The sequence below is a fragment of the Canis lupus genome, chromosome 8 (genome assembly GCF_011100685.1).
Source record: "Canis lupus familiaris isolate Mischka breed German Shepherd chromosome 8, alternate assembly UU_Cfam_GSD_1.0, whole genome shotgun sequence".
In the NCBI taxonomy this organism is placed as follows: Eukaryota; Metazoa; Chordata; class Mammalia; order Carnivora; family Canidae; genus Canis; species Canis lupus.
The window spans coordinates 50,681,992-50,705,119 of NC_049229.1; the positions used below are offsets into that span (position 1 = coordinate 50,681,992).

The window sequence follows — 23,128 nt, forward strand, 5'->3', positions numbered from 1 at the left end:
ATGCATACCCCACAGAAAACATCTGGAGGAATAATACACAACAGACTACAATGGTTACTTCGAGGGAGTGAAGATTTGTGGAGAAGTGGGTTTGCAGAAGGGATAGTGGCTAGTTGTCATGGGAGAACATTTCATTTATCTGTATTATTTGCCTTTTTTTCTTAATAATAATGCAATGTGTACAATCTAAACAATAAAATTTTATGAATATGAAAAGATTTTTAAAAAACTATTCCATCTATTTAAGTAAAAACATTCTATATATCCTTAAATCATTTGAGAAATCAAAATATGCAGAAGTAAATTCAGACACTTGATTCTGATAAGTGGCATAACAGAAAGGACAGTTTATCTTTTTTTTTTTGTTTTTTCTAATAAGTCGAATTTTGTATTCAATTATAATCCAACACAGTATCAAATGTAATAGAAAAATGCATTTTAAAAATCTAGATAGCAAAGAACAATATGCAAAGCATATTGCAAGGTAACTATGTTGTACTGTACTCTCAGCTTCTATTCTTATTTTTATAGATTACTCAGTCTACAATAGAATATATTCTGAAGTGAAGAAATTCTTTTTCTCTTGCTGTCAAATAATTTCCCAACTGAGACTCACTTGAACGACCAGTTGTAATCATGAGATTGCCTCTCCATGATATCCACCCTGGCTCCAGGCACACTGCAGATTGGTCGATTCCAGTTGTCTCTGATCCTCATGTAGAGGTTCCTTGTATAGAAGTTTTCAAAATCCTGATATAACGACACAAAGTCCTGCCAACAAATGGTGAAATACCATGAATTTAACTGAATTACTTTAGAAAATTTTTACAACTTCCCTTTCCATGTTGCAAGAGTGCTTGGGAACAAGAGATCAATTACACTGAATTAACTGATAAGGAAAACATTTGTAAAGGCATCAATTCTCTATGTTAAAACAACTTGGGGCAATGGCTGGTTCAATCAGTAGAGTATGCAACTCTTGATCTCAGGGTTGTGAGTTCAAGCCCCATACTGAGCACAGAAATCATAAAAAAAAAAAAAAAAAGGTAAAAGAACTCTTAATCAGGTAAACATCACTTGGCCCTGACAGTTAACCTATATGAAATGGTTGTAAATAACTATCTGACTACATGAATATAAAACCAAAGAATTTAACTTAAAAAGTAGGCCCCATAAAAATAAAACCTAGTTGTACAATTCTGTCATTTAAATGATTTTCCTTCCCAATAACCTCAAAAGGACTTCTCTTCTGCCTCCCAAGTAATATATTGGGAAATGCCATTAAAAAACACTGTAATTCCAGTTTCAAATAAGAAAAATAATTCTGAAATTAAAATTCCCCATCCTCTGCATATTTTTAAAGATCAAAGTGAAAAACATCCAGAGAAAAATGATAAACAAGAAATACTAAAAGACAGCTTATATAGAAAGACACCTATCTCAGGTTTCTTTCCTTGGATGGGAGTTAAAAAAAAAAATTCTTATGATGAATTCTCATGACTAGGGACTTAAAGCCCTCTCTTCTTCTGTGAAATAAGTTACACTAAATTTAAGTCTATAAAAAAGCCTGGGTGGAGCCAAAATAAATGCATAATGTCATGTCCCATGTAATATGACCACTGCTCAGAACCCGATCAGACCACATTAGAACAACTCGACTCCTGAAGATAAGGGGTAAACCAAACAAAAAGAAAACTACTATAGTTTTACTATAGTTAGCAAACTGCTAAACTTCTAGCCCTGAGATCTGGACTTACGTTAAATAAGCTAATCAGAAACATTCAAGTTTAAGCCTTATTTTGAAAGACTTTCATTGCTAAATAAGATTTCATATAATTTTATAATTAATAACCTTCTATGTCATTGGACTCTACTAAATAAGCCTCACAGCAGATAAAATCTTACATCAAGCTGAGCAAAGTCAGAAAGTACTCTTAGGAATGTGCAGCACCTGACACCCTCATCTCACAACTGATTCTAACATTGACATTTCCTTAAGAGAAAATATCCATAAATAATGTGTCTATCAACTGGAAACTTACTACTTAACTGATATGTCCTTTTTGATAGTCTCCACTTCTAACAAGAATATCAAATGAATGAAAACTAGAACAAAGACATCTAAATTCTAATTTGGGACTTTTCCTTAGCTACTATTCACTATGCATTTCTTTGCCTAAAGGAAAAAAAGCAAACAAAAACAAAAAAAAAAACCCAAAACAGTTGTCGCCAATCCTTTTCTATTAATATCAAATAGGGTAAAGAGTACTAACTCTTCTAAATTTTATTTCTTTATAACTTTTCTAAACACTGCACATTAATATTAAAGGTATTAACTTAAACCCCCAAGAGAAAGGCTCCATCACAAATTTTTAGTAGCAACAAAGAGTATTATTTTTGTATACATTATATAAACATCAGAAAACACTTACGAGTCTGGTCCCACCTACCAGAAGTCTTACCAAACCCCAATATCAAAAAAAAGGCTGCAGGCTAAAGTTAAGTAGAGTTCTGGGGAACCAGTGACCTAGTGGTGTGGCTGGGAAGGGAGAGAGGGGCTCCAGTCTTTGCAACAGAGACTGCCAACATCAGGGAGCTCGCAGCTCAACTCATCAGCTCAGCTCATTGTTACAATGGGAGAACAAGGAAGTTCCTGAGATGGGAACAGACTTGCACAGAGTGATAGAGAAGTTGCCACAGTGAGCAATGTTAGAGATCAAAAAGCAGGTGGGATGGAATGGCAGAAGAGAGGGACTCATGGCCAGGGTACCAGTATGACTGCAGTTAGAAGGTTTGGTGGAGAGAGCTGAAAGGCAGCTATCCAAACTCCCTGCTGCTTATTAGCAATGAAGTAAGAATGGGGATGGAAAGGGATCACTATTCAGGGTTCCTGTTCTATGCAACAAGGGTGAGTGTCTTTTTCCAAAAATATACAGTTTAAATTTTCAAGGACTTAGGGTTATACTAGAGGACTTGTCTCTTCATTTATTTCATTCAAATACTCTTTTCTAAATACTTCTACCAGACCTGGGATATAATGAAGAACACGAGGGTTCTCTCTGCAAACTGTGACACCCCCACTACTGCTACCCTCCCCCTTCCCACCCTGGCCCCCATCCCACTCCACATACCCACCCCCCTCTTCCTCCTCCACAGTTTAGTCACTGCAAAATGATTTCAGTCAGGGCCGACCTACTACTTGTTTGCTCAGTCACTGAACAAACATTTACTGAGCTGTCCTTTCCAGGCACTAATCTAGGCATTGGGGATAAAAATGAGTAAGACACAACCTCTACACTCCCAAGATCTCTTAGTGGAGTGGAGTGGCACACAAATGAAGTTACAATACAATGTAACAAGCACTCTACAGGGATACTTGCCCAGGCAAAATATACTTAACTGGTGGGTGAGTGGCAATGATAGAGTCAAATACAAATAACTTTCATGCACTGTTTGAACTTGATGTACTCCTCATGCACATGTTTCCTGAAGACCTTGTCCACAAACCCCATATACTAGCAGATATATATGATAAATAGAAAATAATAACTAGTTGAAACTATACCCTGGACTGCTGAGTGTGAAGTCCCTGGGTAAGTGACTTCTACCAGTGGCCTCAAACAGAAAAATTCAAATTCATGGATTTGTTAATTCAGGATCATTGAAGACCTTACCAAAAGTAGTCTGGAGCTTAATAATTAGCCAATAAATATCCTTTATTGGTTGAGGTTGAGTCTTTTAAAAAACATTCTATACTATTTAAAATAAATAGGTACCACCTATTCTAGTGCCTATCTAGACTTCAGGATCACAGTGGAAAAGGCTGAGTGCTACCACTTTGAGAAGTTGACTTTATTATAACAATTGTCCATGGTTGTCAAGAGCAATTCTGGCCCAACATAGATGTGTAAATATGATGATAATCACAACAGCAGCAAGAGTTCCCATTTGAGTACTTATGATACTTATGTCCAGCATTACATATATCTGCTCATAAATATCCCTGCACCTTCTTAACAGAAGATACTATTCCCACTCCAGAAAGGCAAAATGGCTTTCCCAGTTAGGGAACAAGCCAGGGGCAGAGCCAGGAACTGATCGAGGCCTTTTCATTCCAAAGTCTATGCCCATACATTTCCATGACTTACAATTTCTTCTGAAAGGTTTATGTGCCACAGCTTGTTGAGTGCCTGACTCAACAATATGGATCCCAATTTACTTAGCGTAAAGATCTGATAACAAGAAAATCTACTTTGTCTGATGGTGCTAAGGTACTTATGTATCTGGCAAAGATCAGGATGCTTCAAAACTCTCAATCACTGAAACTGAAGACATGTAATGACATTTCAAAATTAAAGACAGCTGTTTTCTTAGATTTTTTTTAAGATTTATTTATTTATTCATGATAGACACAGAGAGAGAGAGAGAGAGAGAGAGAGAGAGGCAGAGACACAGGCAGGGGGAGAAGCAGGCTCCATGCCGGGAGCCCGACGTGGGATTCAATCCCGGGACTTCAGGATCGCGCCCTGGGCCAAAGGCAAGCGCCCAACCGTCAAGCCACCCAGGGATCCCCTGTTTTCTTAGATCTTAAACTGAGTCATCTGTGTGTATGTGCATATGTGTACACACATACACAATGCTATGAATACTTAAATTCAAAAGACTCAACACTCATTGTTATTACCACCACTCCTCATATTATTAACTTAAACATTTACTGAAAGTCTAATAAATGCAAAGCACTGTTCTAGGCACTTGGCATATAACAGTAAACAAAAAGATAACAATAATCTCTGCCCTTGTGGAATTTATATTTTGGTGGAAGAGACAGATATTACATGAGACAAATATATAAAATATAAGGTATGTTAAACAGTGAAAAATGCTAATGGAAACAAAAATCAAATAAGGAAGGGGGAGATAAACTGCCGGAGCCAAACTAAAATTTAGCTAGGGTGGCCAGAGTAGAATAAAGGAAAAGGAAGGGAGAGAACTATCCATTTGACCATCTGACAGGTAAACAGTGCAACAGCAATGGGGCAAGAGTGTACTTGTGTTCAAGGAACGGCAAAAGGCCAGTGTGACAGGAGCAAACGAGCAAGACACTAAGCAGGAGATGATGTCTAGGTGATAATGGAGGTTGATAAGTAGCTGAATCTTGATTTCCTGATGGGTTACACATGGTGTGTGACAGAAAGAAGAGTCAAGGATATCACTATGGTTTTCAGCCTAAGCAATGGCAGAAAAGAATTGTCATCCATAGAGATCAGGAAGCTATCCAGCTGGTCAGGAGGCAATGAACGTCAGCTTAGCTTTGGACATGTAAAGTTTGAGATGCCTGTGTGGAGATGTCAAATGGGCAGTTATGTAGAATTCAATGAGGAAGTCAGTGCTAAAGATATAAATTTGGAACTTATCAGCATACAGAGGTACCAAAAGCCACGATAATGGATGAAATCCCCAAAGGAATGCGTACACATAAAATGAGGACTAAGGATGAAGCCAATGTCACATCCATATCAACATTTAGAAGTTGGGCTGATGAGAAGGATCTAGCAAGAGGGAATGAAAGAAAACAGAGGCAGGACAAAAACCAGGCAATTACAATGCCTGAAAACTAAGTAAGCAAAGTGCTTCCAGAAGGAGAATGATCGATTGTGTCAATTGCTGCTGGCAGGCTAAACAAAGTAAAGACCAAGTAAGGAATATGAGATTTTGCAACACAGGTGTCAGGGGTGATCCTGAGAAAAATTGTTTTAGTTGAAGTGGTAGGGGCAAAATCCTGACTGGAGTGAGTTCAGCAAAGAATGGGGTGCAAGACACCAGAAGCAGCTCTATCGGAGAATTTTACTCTAGGAGGAAGACAGAGGGGTTCCTGGCTGGTTCAGTCAGTAAAACATGGGACCTCTGATCTTGGGGTTGTGAGTTCAAGCCCACAGTGGGTACAGACCTTACTTTAAAAAAAAAAAAAAAAGTTAGAAAAAACGGAGCAGTAGATGGAGGAGAAAGGATCAAGAGAAAGCTCGTTTTCAAGATGGGGAAAAAAAAAACATGTCTATGTTACTGGGAATGATCTGGTACAGGACAAATGGATGCAAAACTGATTTACCAGACTCCCAATGGTCAAAACTGAATGTGTAGTAAGTAAGAGCAAGAGTACGGGACCAGTCATCACATGCTGTCTCTAACAAGCTCCACAGGATGGCCAGATTTAAGTAGAGCGAACTGCTCTTTTTTACATTTTCAGTTATTTACTACCAAAGTTGTCATGGTATTTTCAAAATGCTTTCATAAGAAACATATATAAAAACAAAAGATAGCTTGTAAGGAAACATCAATAAAATTTCTTAAACTGGGGTCTAAGAACTGTTTTTTTTTTTGGGGGGCGGGGTCTAAAAACTGTTGAGGGTTTATGGGTAGCCTTTAAGAATCTATAAATTCGGGAATCCCTGGATGGCTCAGCAGTTTAGCGTCTGCCTTTGGCCCAGGGCGCAATCCTGGAGTCCCGGGATCGAGTCCCACGTCAGGCTCCCAGCATGGGCCTACTTCTCCCTCCTCCTGTGTCTCTGCCTCTCTCTCTATGTCTATCATAAATAAATAAATCTTTTTTTTTAAAAGAACCTATAAATTCTATTATTTTTTAAACTTTATTTCTTCATTTTGATAAACATTTTATTTTTTTAATAAATTTCTATTTTTTTTTAAGATTTTATTTATTTACTCATGAGAGAGACACACACACACACACACACACACACACACAGAGGCAGAGACATTGGCAGAGGGAGAAGCAGGCTCTCTGCGAGGACCCCGATGTGGGACTCGATCCCAGATCCTAGAATCATGCCCTGGGCCAAAGGCTCAACCGCTGAGCCACCCAGGCATCCCTTGATAAATATTTTAAATCAGTTTACCAGTTTAGGACTCTAATGGTACTCAATTTAAACTTGGAATGACTTAGGATATCAGACAGGGCACCACATCTTTAAACTTACATATTCTCACTAGTAAAAATAATAAAAGCCTAAAGATTCAAAAGCCCCTCCCCACCCAAAAAAAAAGCCTTGCTAAAAATAAGCTACTCTGTTGCTCCAAACAAAAAAGCCCCAAAGCCCCATAGATGACAGGGAAACTTTTGCAGATCTACTTATGTCACCAGTGCAAAAGGATATAGTTGTTATCTACTATAAAACTCTTTAAAAAGGTTTATTTGGGATACAAGTTTGTACCAGTAAGAAATCACTAGAGTAAATAAAAATAGGGACACCTGGGTGGCTCAGCAGTTGAGCGTCTGCCTTTGGCTCAGGGTGTGATCTCAGTTCGGAGATCGAGTCCCACATTGGGTTCCATGTGAGGAGCCTGCTTCTCCCTCTGCCTGTGTCTCTGCCTCTCTCTGTGTCTCTCATGAATACATAAATAAAATCTTAAAAAAAATAAATAAAAATAGATGACTGTTCTATGCAATGGAATATGATTCAGCACTAAGAAGGAATGAATTACTGAAATCTACTATAACACGGACAAACCTCAAAACATTATGCCAAATTAGAAGTATCAGACACAAAAGATCACACACTGTATGATCCCATTTATATGAAACATCTAGAGACAGAGAGTAGAGTAGTAGTTGCCTAGGGTGATGAGGGGGAGTAATGAGTGACTGATAATGGGTATGGGGTTTCTTTTTCAGGTGATATAAATGTTATAAAATTAGATTATGGTGCTGGTTGTACACACTCGTGAAAATATAGTTGACCCGGGGTGCCTGGGTGGCTCAGTTGGTTAAGCATCTGCCTTATACTCAGGTCATGATCCTGAGGTCCTGGGATGCAGCCCCATATGGGGTGGGGTGGAGTGGGGGTGAGGGTGGGAGGTGGTGTCCTGCTCAGTGGGGAACCTGCTTCTGTCCCTCACCCTGCTCCTGCTCTGTCTCTCAAACTTTCTCTCAAATAAAATCTTCAAAAAAACAAAAACAAAAAAAGAAAATACAGTTGACCCTGAACATATGTTTGAACTGTGCAGATCCACCTACACATTGATTTTTTTCCAATATTTACAGTTACATTATACATGTATTTTCCTTATAATTTTCTCAATAACATTTTCTTTTCTCTAGCTTGCTTTATTGTAAGAATACAGTATATAATATATAGAACTTAAAAAATATGTGTTGTTTATGTTATCAGCAAGGCTTCAGGTCAATCAGGATGTTAGTAGTTAAGTTTTAGGGGAGTCAAAACTTATATACAAATTTTCAACAGCATGGGGGAAGGGGTCAACACCCCTAACCTCCACATTTTTCAAGGGCCAACTGTAACACTAAAAACTGAATTATACATTTTAAACAGGTGACCTTTATGATATATAAATTATATCTCAATGAGGCTATTAAAAAAATAGAGGTCTGCTGTCCAGGTCTCCAAACACACCACAAAACAATGGTAAATAGAGCTCTCTGTAAATCCCCAGAACTAAAAAAGACAAACCAACTGATAATCCATCAGCTTCTGTATCAAGTAATTGTACTACGTTAATAGTTTCCAAAGATATTGCTAAAATGACAATTAATCAGAATATTCTCAGACTACTTTTTGAAGGAGATTAAGAATAAAATCCTTCCAGAAATTCCTATTAATACACTTCAATCAGTTTCCTTCTTTTGTATCTTGAAAATTAAACATATCAGGAGATGGATAAAATAATGTCCCTTTCCAATAACCTACCCCTCCCATTTTTGAATATGGGACCATGAACAAACCTGTAGAGGCAAAACTTTAAGCTTAGTAAGTGCGTGCTAACTACATACCATAATTTGCTCCTTAGACTTCTAGTTATTTCCTATCTAGATTAGAACATTTTAAATTCAACCTTTTGCTTTATCTAATCACATACATGTTTCTGGAGTACTAGTTTCACCTCACATAAAAAAGAAACAGACCACAGACTGGAAAAAACAACATTCTCATCCAAAACAACATTAATAACAGAGGATCAAGTAGTAAAGAATTCAAAGAATTTTTTGCAATTTACATAGAACTCAGGCTAATTCATCTTTATTTTTTAAGTTTTTAAATTTTTTGCTAACTTATTGTTAGCTTTATTTTCTTAAAAGATTTTATTTGAGAGAGAGCGCAAGTGCTGGAGTTGGGGGGAGGGGCAGAGGGAGAGGGAGAAGCAGACCCCCTGCAGAACAGGGAACCCAATGCGATGGGGGGGAGGGGGGGTTCAGGACCCCAGGACCATGAACAAAGCCAAAGGTAGGCACTTAAACTGAGCCACCAGGCACTCCTAACTTATCTTTATAGTGGGACCATGGGATTCAGTTCTACCCAAATCAACATGAAGAACCAGCATAAATAGTTAAAATGGACTCTCTTTTATAATGGAATGAGGAAGAAAGTAAGGATGTGGTTATAAACACCATTCATTCAGTGAAATGAGGAAGTGGCAACATTATATTTGCATTTTATGATCCTAAGCAACCACTTTCCCTCATCTCTCCCAGTGTAACACCTTAAAATTTGCATATTCCTCTCACTACATTTAATCCAGCAACAGAAAACAAACATGCTCTATCACAAGACTGAGTGAGCTTCCTTCCCTCTAAAAGCTGAATTTTTATAAGAAAATGGTAGAATTCAGCTGGCTTAACTGTTAATGTTATCTACTGTGAAAATCCTATTGAAATGAATTTGAATAAAATAGTAGTCTTCTTTTTTTTTTTTTTTTTTTTTTTTAATTTTTATTTATTTATGATAGTCACACACACAGAGAGAGAGAGAGAGAGAGAGAGAGAGGCAGAGACACAGGCAGAGGGAGAAGCAGGCTCCATGCACCAGGAGCCCGACGTGGGATTCGATCCCGGGTCTCCAGGATCGCGCCCTGGGCCAAAGGCAGGCGCCAAACCGCTGCGCCACCCAGGGTTCCCAAAATAGTAGTCTTCTAGGGATCCCTGGGTGGCGCAGCGGTTCCGCGCCTGCCTTTGGCCCAGGGCGCGATCCTGGAGACCCGGGATCGAATCCCACGTCGGGCTCCCGGTGCATGGAGCCTGCTTCGCCCTCTGCCTATGTCTCTGCCTCTCTCTCTCTCTGTGTGACTATCATAAATAAATAAAAATTTAAAAAAAAAATAGTAGTCTTCTAAACAAACTGTAGAAGCAAATATCCCCCACTATCCCACATATTTCCTCCTATTACTTCCTCCGAGAATTATTTCCTGATTAACTCGATGCTACTCAGTTCTGTATCTGCCACAATTCAAACACTATTTACCTGTAAAGGGCTTTGCAAAGACCTGTTAGATTTGAAGAGTTATGTTTTCTCAACAACTTTAGAAGCTACTTAAGAATAAAATCCCTATGTTCCATACTTGAACACAAAAGTCAAGAACACAGGCAGCCCCAATAACTCAGGAATCAATTCACCTTCTGGAAGCATAAAACAAGTTCCAATATAACATACTCTTGTAATTTGGATGCAACTCCATTGTTTCATTCATTCTTCATCCCACTTTGACAGAACACCAGCTATGAAAACTCTCCTGTCACACCCCTGCTCAAAAACTGCCCAGACTCCTCACTGCCTGCCAAACTTCTTATCTGACATTCAAAACACAATCTCTCATACACCTACATTCCAGGTTCTCCCAAACATCCCTAATGCCTTTGCCTACACCATCCCCTCAGCCAGGAATGCTCTCCACATCACAATTAGCACCCCTGGCTCCCACCTTCCCATGTTAGGTCTCTACAGTGTGTTCACACTAGGAGAGGTCCCTATAAATAAAGATTTTCTCATTTGAATATGTGAATAAAATTTTAGTTCCCATCAGTCACAACCACCATCAACTCAGTCTGACAGGAAGACTGGCCTGTAAACCAGTAACTGTAATTCCATACAACCCCATAAGCATACAGTAACCTATAACTTATAATAAGTAAGCCATTCCTGAGAGATGACAAAATCAACATACTGTTGATACACTCCAGCCACAGAGTCTATTTGGGATGTACAAGGGTAGAAAAATAAGAGAAGCAAAAAATTTCAATGATGAAAACTAGTTTGGCCTACTGGACCAAGTTCTGAATACAGGGCTTTGCTTGTGTTTGGTATTCAAGAAATACCTTCTTGATGAGACAGCTTGTAGGTATTTCAGGGCAATAAGAAAGAGGACCAACTTGTGGTGCTGGGGCTGGGGCTGGAAAGGGTACAGAATGGCTGAGATGAGAGAGAAGAGAGCCTGGATTCTAGGTTCTCCAAGAACCAGAATCTTTGATTCCCACACTGACTGGTTTTGGCTTTCTAGCAAAGGACCTTGAACAAGGTCCTTTCTTTCCCCATGTTTTCTAGACGCTCCCTTCTCTCCCATAGGACCACCATCCATTCCAGTATCTAATGGCTCCTCTCTCATTGGTGACCTTACTGCCACCAAGCCTGCCTCTCTAACACCCCACAAAAATGAGAGGTATTATGGACCAAAAAAACTTCTGAAGCCCTTCTTTAGTGTATTCCTTGGGCTAGAAGATAACCTCTCCATACTTCACATGCCAAGAACAAACAAGTTTGTTTTTAGAAAAACCAGGCATTTCACTCTAATTTTATTTATTCTTGAGAATAGAATGTATACTGTACAGACTCTAGAGGTGCAAAGGAGTATACAGAAAAAAGTGAAGTGAGGTTCCGCTCCCCCACCCCAAGACAACTATTACCATCTCTGTTCATAATTACTAAAACAAGATTGATTTTTGCCTTTTTTTCTTTTTCCAGGAACAGAGAGCTCAGCCATATTTTGTTTTCAGGCTTGTTTGGGGAAAGGAGCTGATCTGTGAGCCAAACATCTATATATCATGTGTCTATAATAAAACACATCATGAGTTCTCCAGAACTTTTTTTATCTTCTCAGAAGATCAGAGCCAGAACTTAGGATATAGCACTATACCACAAACATAAAGAACATGGCTTCTGGCATTTGACAGACCCATGTCTGTATCCCAGCTCTGACACTAAGCAACTCAGGAAATGTTATTTTAACTTGTGAATTTTTGCTTTCTCATTCATCAAACAGGAATAGACTCTTGTGACAATTAAATTAGAAATATGTTCAATGTGGGGGCATCGGGGTGGCTCAGTTGATTGAGTGCCCAACTCTTAGGACCTCCAGGTCCTGGGACAGAGTGGATTGAGTGCCCAACTCTTAGGACCTCCAGGTCCTGGGACAGAGTCCAATAACCCCCACAAAGGGCTCTGTGCTCAGCAGGGAGTCTGCTTGAGATTCTCTTTCTCCCTCTCCCTCTGCCCCTCCTCTCCTCAGCGCACATGCATGAGCACACAATATAAATCTTTAAAATAAATAAATCTTTAAAAAATAAAAAAAATAAAGAAGTATGTTAAATGCTTTGATTTCTCCATGCCTTAATCTTGTTTTCCACTTTCTTTGTGAAACGTTTTCATTTAACTGCATCTGGAATATTTTTATTTTAAGATGTATCCAAATTTCTAAAAAAAAAAAAAAAAAAAAAAAGAGAGAGAGAATACCAGAATGTCTATAAAAGGCTTCCGTTTACAGAATCAAAGACTCTTAACAATTACCTGTTGTTCTTTTCTTTCTGTTGCATGATGACACTTTTCAATTCTCCAATGCCTTAAGAAATCTCGAAGATATCCAAAGAGAGTGAGTACACCATATCCCACATAAGTAAGCACAGCGACCAGCATTGGTGTTTCTTCAAAAGCTTCATTAAATGGTCTCTTGTAAAGTCCTCCATTTTGTGTAACATGATGGATCTAAAAAGGAAGTTAAAAACATTTATTCCGATCCCAAGAAAAAGGTTACTACTTAAAATCTAATTCCTAACAGATGTATATAACTTCAGAATTCTCTAATAGTCAAAAAAATCCACTAAGATCTAAACAAGGCATAATTTAAAAAAAAAGAAAAACAGAAATCTTATATAAAACAAAACGAAAACACAGAAATCTTTTAAGTTAGGGATGCCTGGGCTCAGTGGTGAGTGTCTGCCTTCGGCTAAGAAGGCTAAGGGTGTGATCCCGGAGTCCCCCATCAGGCTCTCTGAGGGGAGCCCGCTTCTCCCTCTGCCTCTGTCTCTGCGGTTGTGTCTCTCATGAATAAATAAATACATAATCTTAAAAAGGAAAAAAGAAATATAAGTTGTATCTATACTTTAGATAAACTGCAAAGAAAAACAGAAGGAAATACCTAAGAACAATGCGTAACATTCATTTCTATCATTATTTGGTTTTATGAAATAGATCCTGAAACACTATAGTTGGAGTATATATAATTTCCTTTGTTCTAATAAAGCAAATAAAAAAATGAATCAACGAAGAAAAGCCAAAAAAAAAAAAAGAATTAAAAAAAGGGGGGGGCAGCCTGGGTAGCTCAGCGGTTTAGTGCAGCCTTCAGCCCAGGGCGTGATCCTGGAGTCCCAGGATCAAGTCCCACGTCGTCGGGCTCCCTGCGTGGAGCCTGCTTCTCCCTCTGCCTGTGTCTCTGCCGCTCTCTCTCTGGCTCTCATGAATGAATTTTAAAAATCTTAAAAAAAAAAAAAAAAGAATTAAAAAAAAAAAAAAGCCTATCTTGAGAAGTATTAAATTAGCTTACAAATGAAGTAGCAAAAGTGAATCAGTCCTAGGATAAACTAAAATATTTATGTTTTCCTGCTATACAGTTTTTTTTTTCCCTGCTCTATAGTCTTAAAGCCACCAGCCCTTGTATGCCAAATAATAACCAGCACCAGGCCCCATGGAAATATGTGGTTTATTAACAGCCTTTGTTGTGGTAACACAAATAAATTCTGCGCAAAAGTAAAATGCTTACGTAAGAGTGGTCCAGCACTCTACAGAAGTAGAAAGTGGAATGCAACATAAGGAGAAAAACAGTTAAGAGTGATCAGTAACTGTCATGAAATCGTTCTGTCCCCCTTCATCTTGCCTTAAGTATCCATTTCCACTCTAAGATTATCCCTGGTTTCATCCTTCGGATACCTGAATTAATATACAGCCATACTGCACTTTTGATCTCATAGTTTAAAGCTCTCTCTGTTTTGGCCAATCTTAATGGAAATCTTGTTTTATAGAAAAATCTCATCAGAGAAGTTTGTGTAATAACTTTAATCTTAACTTTGAAACAGCCAACTGCAGTGAGGATGCTCATTCACAATTTACTAGGAATACATTTTCTTTTCTTTTTTTTTTTTGGAATACATTTTCAATTTGAGCACTGCACTAGCATTATGAAAAGCCCCAAAGGAATAAGATTCCTTCCTGGCCTCTCAGACAACTTGATCCAAAAGTTAAATATATTTTTTAATATTATATCCCAATAATATTACTTTTGGGAAAGCTACCTGAATACTGCAAGTTAGAACAGCTGGAAAAGAAAGTTATTCTTGACAAAGGAAAGGCTTTCAGATAGGCATGATACTTGGAATCTGTTGGCACTGCTTCAATTTGATGAGCTAAAGAACTCCTGAAAACTATTTGTAAAATTGATGTACGTCTTCAACAATTTCTTACTCAAAGGAATAGAAGTCGGTATCAATGTTTACTACTTAAACTTCTATGCAGGAGCAAGGTGCATGCAATGTGTTTAGAACAGAATAGCTAGAAATGAGCCAATAATTGAAGATGAGAGATTGTTTAAAAATTAGCAATACAGCATATACACAAGCTATTAAGCTGGACAAAACAAAATCAGACGCTAAAAACACAACAAAAATAATATTCTGATCATCTCTTTAAAAAACTATTATCTAAAAGAACGCTGTATTTAATTCCAGTAACCAACTCTCTTTAGCTCTGAAATTGTTTTCTCTCAATAGAACATACTAATAAAAAGGAAGGCAATTTTCAGAGCTCTAAGTTTCTAACAAACGTGTGACAGATTTATATGTCAGGAATGCTGTGGGTGGATCTCTTTAAAAGATATCCGCCTTGATCTGAGACACACCCAAACCAGCACAACCAAGTATTTTCATATAGTTGGCTGGACTGTCTAGGAAGGAGGAAGTTAAATCATTAGTTTGCTTTTAAATATTGTGATTCTATCACAGTGTCACTTTAAATTAATTGCATTTTAAGGAACTGAGATTCAACTATGAAATAACTTTTGGAAAAGAGTCTCAGTCAAAACACAGGTCACTCTGATCATTCAGGGTGAGAATGTATAGGCCAACTGATATGCAAATCTGATAGCTGACAAAGTCTTAGAATTCAGAGAGAAGAAAATCACTTGTTACTCAACTACTGATGCCAAATTTTATTTCTGACATGATTCAAATAAAAATAATAGTATCACCATCTTATACATGTATAATGTTCCATAAGGGAAAGCACCAGGCTTACTTTGCTCATTATCCTACACCTAGCACTCAGGATAGTATTAAGTGCTAACAGATAGTAAATACTCATAATATTTCCTTTTAATACTATTAGTATCACAGAAAGCGGTACCTTATAGGAGCTCAATAAGTATTTGTTGAATGAATGAAAATACACAGTATGCTTTTTGCTCTTTCAACAATAAGTACCCTGTAACAGAGGGCTTAAACAAGTTACAATAATTACACAATTAATAGTAGGACATTTCTAGAACCCACATCTAATACCTTTGACTCAAAAAAATAATAATACCTTTGACTCAACTACATTGGAGACCTAATTAACACTAAACAAAACATAGGCTACAAACTCTTTCAGTGTATTTCATATCTCGGATTCACCGAGCAAGAGGGCTCTTAAGAGGCCTTTCATTCATTCTAACAAGAATTAGTGTCAACTAGGCAATCAAGAAAAATATTAGCTTATCATTCTCTCCAGGTTAAAAAAAAGTTGTCAGTTTGCTCACATTAAACAAACAAGAGTGTAATGGTGCTAGTATTATTAATCAAGGGAATATTTAAATACTCCAAAGACCAAGATATGTTAGCTTGAAAAGTAATTTTTTTTCAAGAAAATGCGAAAGAAAAAAAGGCTAAAGAAATTTTTTTGCGGTCAAGATTAAAAAGTACACCAGCATAAAACACATTACAAGAAGGGGGGGGGGGGGTAATCAAACTAATAAGCCATTCGGTTCACATGCCTGTAGGCTGTCCACCATACATGAAACAGCCAGAAAAAAAGACTCTTAACTAAAGCAATAATGGAAAGGTATAATCAAGAAAACCATAAACATAACACATATGTACTAAAAATCATCTGGAAGGAGACACAGAGATCGGAGTGGGGAGCAGAATGGAGGTAGAATGCCTACTTCTTACTTATAACCCTCTGAACCAATCTGATTTTTCATTTTTAAAAGAGCACACATTACTGAATTTTCATTTATCATTTTGTTTTAAAAATGTTTAAACTGAATTTTCTCACTGATTTTATTCACTATTTGGACTAAAACACAGTTAATAAAAGCAATATATGCCTCTAATCATAACCTCAGGTCTCTACAGCCTCTCTAGAGAATTTTTTCATCTATTTGCTAGCTCTCAAACAGACTGTAAACGCTGGTAAGTGTGTACAAATCTACACATCAACTCCAAATTTTCCTCAGAACTCCAAATTTACGTTTCTGCCTGCCACCTATAAGTTCCATTTGGACATCCCAAATCAATAAGTCTAAAGCTGACCTTCTCTCACCATCTTAACTCCTCCCTCAATTAAAACAGATTATCTTCCTGTATTACCCACCTGGTTGGCAACATCATCACCCAGTCTACCCAGTCTCCCAAGTTTGGAGTCATCTTTAACCCCACCTCATTTTTGGACTTCATTCTAGAACCAGTAATGAATTTCTGTGCCTTAGTTCAAGATCTCATTTTGGGGCACCAGGAATTTATTTCTTATTTTATTTTTTATTTTTTGGCACCAGGAATTTAAAGGAGGCTGGAAATGTTCTACATCTTGAGACAGGTACTAGAGACATAGTACACACACAGGTAAAAAGTCACGGAGCATGATATATTTTATGCACTAACCTGAATATGTTACTCATCAATTTTTAAAAAAAAACCTCTCAGTGCCTCTTCCTTCATTGGACCATTGCAATACCCTCCTCTTCCTGCCTGGTCTCCCTGCCACCAAGACACTCCCCACACCCCAGTTATATTTCTAGTCACATCAAACTTCTTGCCACAATCTTTCCAACAAGAATCCTCTCCTAGAAGGAGCGCAAATCTTCTAACAGTAATAAGGCAATAATAAATAATGTCCACTGTGAAAAGTCAAGAAAAAATAAACACTTTAGAATGTGGAGGTAAACACCAAAAAGAAGATGGAAAAAAGAGTAGAAGAGAGCAAGAGATTACTATAGATTTCATAACAAGTCTTGTAGAACCACCTGATGCTTGAAACTGTGTGCTACATACAGGCTATTAGGAATTCTTAGATCCTACAAAGCTAGACCACAGAGCTATTTGGCTGTGAATGTGTGTTATTTTCAAGATAAGAAAAAGTAATTCCAAAGACAATCTAGAGATCATCAGGATACCCTTCTCACTTTCAAAGGTGGCAGGACCATCACTTCAGATAGAATCAATAGATAGGTGCCTTGGAAAGGCAGCCTGAAGCATAGAGGGTGGAGGAAAGCGATCCCCATCCCAAAGGATCCAGACGGCATAGCATCAAACCAAAAAGGATTATTCTTGAACCTTAAGAGCTCATGGAATTTCCCGTGTTAAATTTTGGACTTGGTTGGGACCCATCACCCCTTTCTTCTTTCTGATTTCTCCCTTTTGGAATGGGAATGTCTGTCCTCTGCCTGTCCCACCATAATATTTTGGATGCACATAACTTACATGGCTTCACAAGCTCACAGCTGGAGAGAAACTGTCTCAGGCTATATTGTATCTTGAGTTTCACTTGTATCAGATGTAGATGATATTTAAATAAGACTTCAGACTATATAGACTTTATAGAGCTGATGCCAGAATGAGTTAAGACTTTTGAAGTCATTAAGGTAGACTGAATGTATTTTGTGTCCAAGAAGAGTATGATTTTAGGGGGATCATGGGCAGAATGTTATAGGCTGAATGTTTGTCTCCCCCCACCCCCACATCATTCATTTATTGAAGCTCTAGACTTCCAGTGTGATGGTATTTCAAAGCAGGGCCTTTGGGAGGTAATTAGATGTACATTAGGTCATGAGGGTGGGCCCCATAAAGTGATTAGTGCCCATAAGAGAAGGCAGAGATCTCCACTGAAGAATGGCCCTGTGAACACACTATGAGAAAGTGGCTATCTACAAGCCAGGAAGAATGCCCTCACCAAGAACTCAATCTTCCAGCAAAGTGATCTTGGACTTCCCGAACTGTGACAAATATTGGTTGTTTATGCCACCTCATCTATGGTTATTTTGTTATAGCAGCCCAAACTGACTAAGACAAAAGGTAAAGGGAAATCATGTATACAACCTATTCTCAATTGGTTCAGGAAAAAGTAATTGTGTGTGTGTGTGTGTGTGTGTAGAAACAATGATAGAGAATTTTCTTCATGAACCATTTGAATCAGGGGCAGTTATGATATACCTTTATACTTCAGTATGTTTCTCTTAACTATGAAACAATTATCAAAATCAGGAAACTGAGAGAATACTAATATTTAGGATACTAATATTTACCAATTTGCCAATTGTCCTAATAATGTCTTTACAGCCAAAAAAAAAAAAAAAAAAGTCCTAGATCATGTGTTGCACTGTCTTTCTAGTTTCAGAACAGAAAAAAGGGTAAGTTTTGATTACACTGTAAACTGACATATATGGAATGATCCCGACATGAAAGAACATAAGTATCTATGTAACGATGCAATAATGGGGAAGTAATTAGTGCAAAACAAAAGCACACACTTCTGATAGGAATACAAAAATCACATAAACGTGATTTTATAAGCAAATAGACATTTCCACTCAATGTGACCATAGTGTGACAGAACCTGTCCATCTGGTGGTTACTTTGGAACATTTAAAAAAAGTTAATGTCCAGTATGACCACCCATTATTCTTTGGCAAATCAAAGGACTGTCATCACGCCATTTCTGTTAAATGAACCCCATTCACTTCCAGTGGTATATTCTGTTGTTCCTTAAACTTAGTTCTGCTGAAATGGCTTTTTCTTGGAATTTTACTGAAATGTACTAGTCTCTCCCTACTACATACCACACATACTAAAGAAAATAGCTTGGAGCTTTGCCCCAGTCACAGAAGCTATTCCACACCTGAACATATAGTTGGCCGAGCATGGTTTATCTTACTCTGTTAAGCCACTGGATTTGGCAGTTCAGAAATCACTGGTAACATTTGAGGAATTTAAATTAGATACACCTTATGCCACACTCTGAACGTATATTTCCAGAAGTGTCCTCTTTGTTCCCACAGGCAACTTTTGAAAAATAGGGAGTCCTCCCCCCTTTTTTTTTGCAATCAGGATAAATTCTCCAGTTTGGTCAAAAAGCATCTCATATGGGATGGACTGAAAAGTGCTTCCAAAGCTAGCTGTAAAGCAAACATATATTCCTAATTACTATTTTCCTAATTGAAAACTCAAAACTGGAGATGCCCAAGCATATATGCACTGGCACATTTTCAGTTCAGTGGCCTCCCGTGCACTCAGGCAGTAAGGTTCTGCCCCGGAGTTACCGTTCTCCCTTGCCACCCACATCTCCTCTGCAGCACTTCCCGATCTCCAGATAAGCATCATGGCATAACAGACAGATGTAATAGTCAGGAGATCTGAGTATGAGAGCAGCTCTGCCACACATGCTTCTCCTTTATCTGTGCTCTCTTCCACCTCTGACATGTTCTGGGCCTGCAACACCATGCCCTCCACACTGCTTCTTTCTGTAGTGGACACCAACTGAGAAGCAACCTGGTCTGCATCAATTTCCCTTCTCTGTGGATAATCTCTGATACATGGGGTGGGTAGGCTTCTGGTGTTACATCTGTGCAGTAGGACTCTATTCCTGGATCCTGGCTGACTGCCACAGGGATAAGCACCTATGTTAAAATGAACCTAACAACCCTATCTCATGGGGCTTTATGATTTCAATAAGTTAAGAGTCTGAAGCACATGCAACCTCTAATATCCCAGAGAAAAGGTCCGTGAACTCCTGCTGCTGAGGTCCCAAGTACTGTGCTATTTCCTGTCTGACTCCTAAATTGTTCATCATTTCCACCCCACTCTCTCCTTTATTTTTTGCATGCCTATCATCCTTGTAATAATTCACCTTTTTGTTAAGTTAGAATCAGTTTCTGTTGCTATCAACTGAAAGAAATGTATTTCTTTTTTCTTTAAAGATCTTATGTATTTATTTGAGAGACAGAGAGAGCACAAGTTGGGGGAAGTACAAACGGACAAGCAGATTCCCTGCTGAGCACAAAGCCCTGTCTTGGGGCTCCATCCCAGGACCCTAAGGATCATGACCTAAGCTGAAGTCAGATGTTTAAATGGATGAGCCACCTAGGAGCCCCTCAAATGAAAGAAATTTAACAGATACATATTCCATGTTAAAATCTCTTAGAACTTCTTTTGTTCACTTACTAACTGGGTATTTATGTTAACAGGGCCTATAGACTTTTAGAGCTTCAGCAAAACTTTTAAATATGGTTCCCAACTCTGCCATGTTAGTGCATTTGGGATATTTTTCACTTTTATTCTAGGATAAGGGTTGCCTAGTTCAAAATTATAAGGTGGTACTTCCTTATACTGAAGGACATGAGATTCTCATTGCTTACTATAACTAAGTTCCTTCCAGGTTCTCATTAATACACATGATTATAGGCCAAAAAAGGAAAACAGGGATCCCTGGGTGGCGCAGCGGTTTGGCGCCTGCCTTTGGCCCAGGGCGCGATCCTGGAGACCCGGGATCGAATCCCACGTCGGGCTCCCGGTGCATGGAGCCCGCTTCTCCCTCTGCCTGTGTCTCTGCCTCTCTCTCTCTCTCTCTCTCTGTGACTATCATGAATAAATAAATAAAATCTTTAAAAAAAAAAACAAAACAAAAAAGGAAAACAAAAATCAGAACTAGTATTTTTTAAAAGGGCAAGAGAAGACCACAGATCAAAATTCAGACAATATTTGTCTGCTAACTTTGCCTAACTGTGGAGAACATGCTCTTCACCATTAAACAAGACTCTTCTATGGTAGAAAAATCATAAACCAAGGGGGTGTGACAGATTATTTAATACAAGAGTTTTAAAAAACGGACTATTGAGAAAAAAAAAAAAAAAACCTCTGGTTAGAGCTTTTCCTCACACCATACTATGACAGAGACTGCTAACTGGCTCTCTGTGGACATTCTATCACCCCTTTAGTAACAGAATCCCTCAGTTTTAGCTAGGTCCATGCTAGAGTCTACATTTCCCAGTCTCTCCAGCATCTAGGTAGCCAGCTACATGATGCAATTCTGGCCAATAGAAAGTGAACAGAAGGGACAGGTACTGAGGCTGAATTACATCCTTTAAAACAGCAATTGCACTCTTTCTGCTTCTCTTTCTGCCAGTGGCTTGGAATGGAGCTGTGGCTGAAGACTGAAATGTGAATAAAAACAACATCCTAAAAGATTACAAAACAAAGATGATAGCTCATAACTTATCAAATGCAACCAGTCTACCTTCAGACTTCATGGAGAGAAAGAATTTCTATACCATCTGAACAACTTTATTTTTATGTCACAATTACAGCAATAAAAACAAAAAAAATTAAACACTTTTAGGTTAAAATTAATAGGTAGAGGCAAGCCATCAATTTTACAGAACTAGATAAAACATAGAGCACTCAAAATAAGAAATAATTTTAAAGACACTGAAGAGGGGCAGCCCCGGTGGCTCAGCGGTTTGGTGCTGCCTTCAGCCCAGGGCGTGATCCTGGAGACCCAGGATCAAGTCCCACATCGGGCTCCCTGCATGGGGCCTGCTTCTCCCTCTGCCTGTGTCTCTGCCTCTCTCTCTCTCTGTGTCTCTCATGAATAAATAAATAAAATATTTTTAAAAATAAAATAAAATAAAGACACTGAAGAACTGTCTTCCATGCAAAGCAAAGAGGGCAAGATATACTAAAATCCCAGAGAGGGAAGAAACTTTTCTTAGGGAGCTGAAATTACTAGTCATTTTCTCTCCTGGTCATATTTGGAGAATGTGAGCATGAATGATCATAACTGGGCTTGCCACAGGCAAGAGAACTCTGCCAAGGGACACCTGGATGGCTCAGCGGTCGAGCATCTGCCTTTGGCTCCGGGACTGACCCTGGAGTTCCAGGATCGAGTCCCACATCGGGCCCCCTACACGGAGCCTGCTTCTCCCTCTGCCTCTCTGTGTCACTCAAGGATAAATAAATAAAATCTTAAAAAAAAAAAAAAAAAAGAAAGAAGGAGGAGGAGGAGAAGGAGGAGGAGGGGGAAGAAGAAGAAAGAAGAAGGAAGAAGGAAGAAGGAGAAGAAGAAGAACTCTGCAAGAAAAAGAAAAACCAGTGGAACTTATGATAGCTCTATAGGATGGTGTGATAGATTAAATTCTAGCAGAGGCCTAGGTGCATGGCCAGCTTTCTGCACAGGACGCTTACAAAACGCTAGAGTAGCTGCAGAGCTGGACTAGAAGGTGACTTGAAATCAACCACAATCTTACAATGCTTAGGAGATAAAGTCATACTAGAGGGAACTGCCTGCAATAAATGCTTGGATCCCATAAATTAGACAATCCTCCCCAGAGTGGATTGAATCTACTCAAAGCTTTAGCCCAGTCCCCACCCAGCTCCATTCCCAGTTAGATGGCAGGTGCTCAGCTCCACACAGTACCTAAGAACAAAAAAGGTGAAAACAACATGGACTGGAGCCTCTGCAGATCTGTTATACATAGCGTCTAGTAATCAATCAAAAATGTCTGCTGGACATTCCCTCCCTGCCCCCTGGGAACATGAGCATGACTGAAAACGAGAAAAGGCAAAGGACACAGCAGTCTACACATTTCCCTCTCATTAAGCAGTACTGCAAGCCCTAGGAAATCGCTTACAACTTGACCCCTCCCTCCATTTAATTTCACATGTCCAGAAATGGACATTCTTCCTATTTAGTTTTTTAACATTCCAAAACAGCACAAATAACTTTCAGACATCAAAGCTGCCCCCAGGGGG

General features: G+C 38.6%; 1 protein-coding gene across 4 annotated transcripts in view; it reads right to left on the reverse strand.

Annotated features, from left to right (window-relative positions):
- SPTLC2 (serine palmitoyltransferase long chain base subunit 2) overlaps nucleotides 1-23,128 on the reverse strand; it is a 110,178-nt gene that overhangs the window by 72,807 nt on the left and 14,243 nt on the right. For 3 of the 4 annotated variants that reach the window (XM_038545421.1, XM_038545418.1, XM_038545420.1), the window contains exons 3-4: nucleotides 12,588-12,784; nucleotides 617-771 (exon numbers count right to left, since the gene is read on the reverse strand). In XM_038545421.1, coding sequence (XP_038401349.1) covers nucleotides 617-771; nucleotides 12,588-12,784 — 352 coding nt within the window. The remainder of the gene's footprint in view (nucleotides 1-616; nucleotides 772-12,587; nucleotides 12,785-23,128) is intronic. The other variant, XM_038545419.1, reaches the window with a different exon arrangement.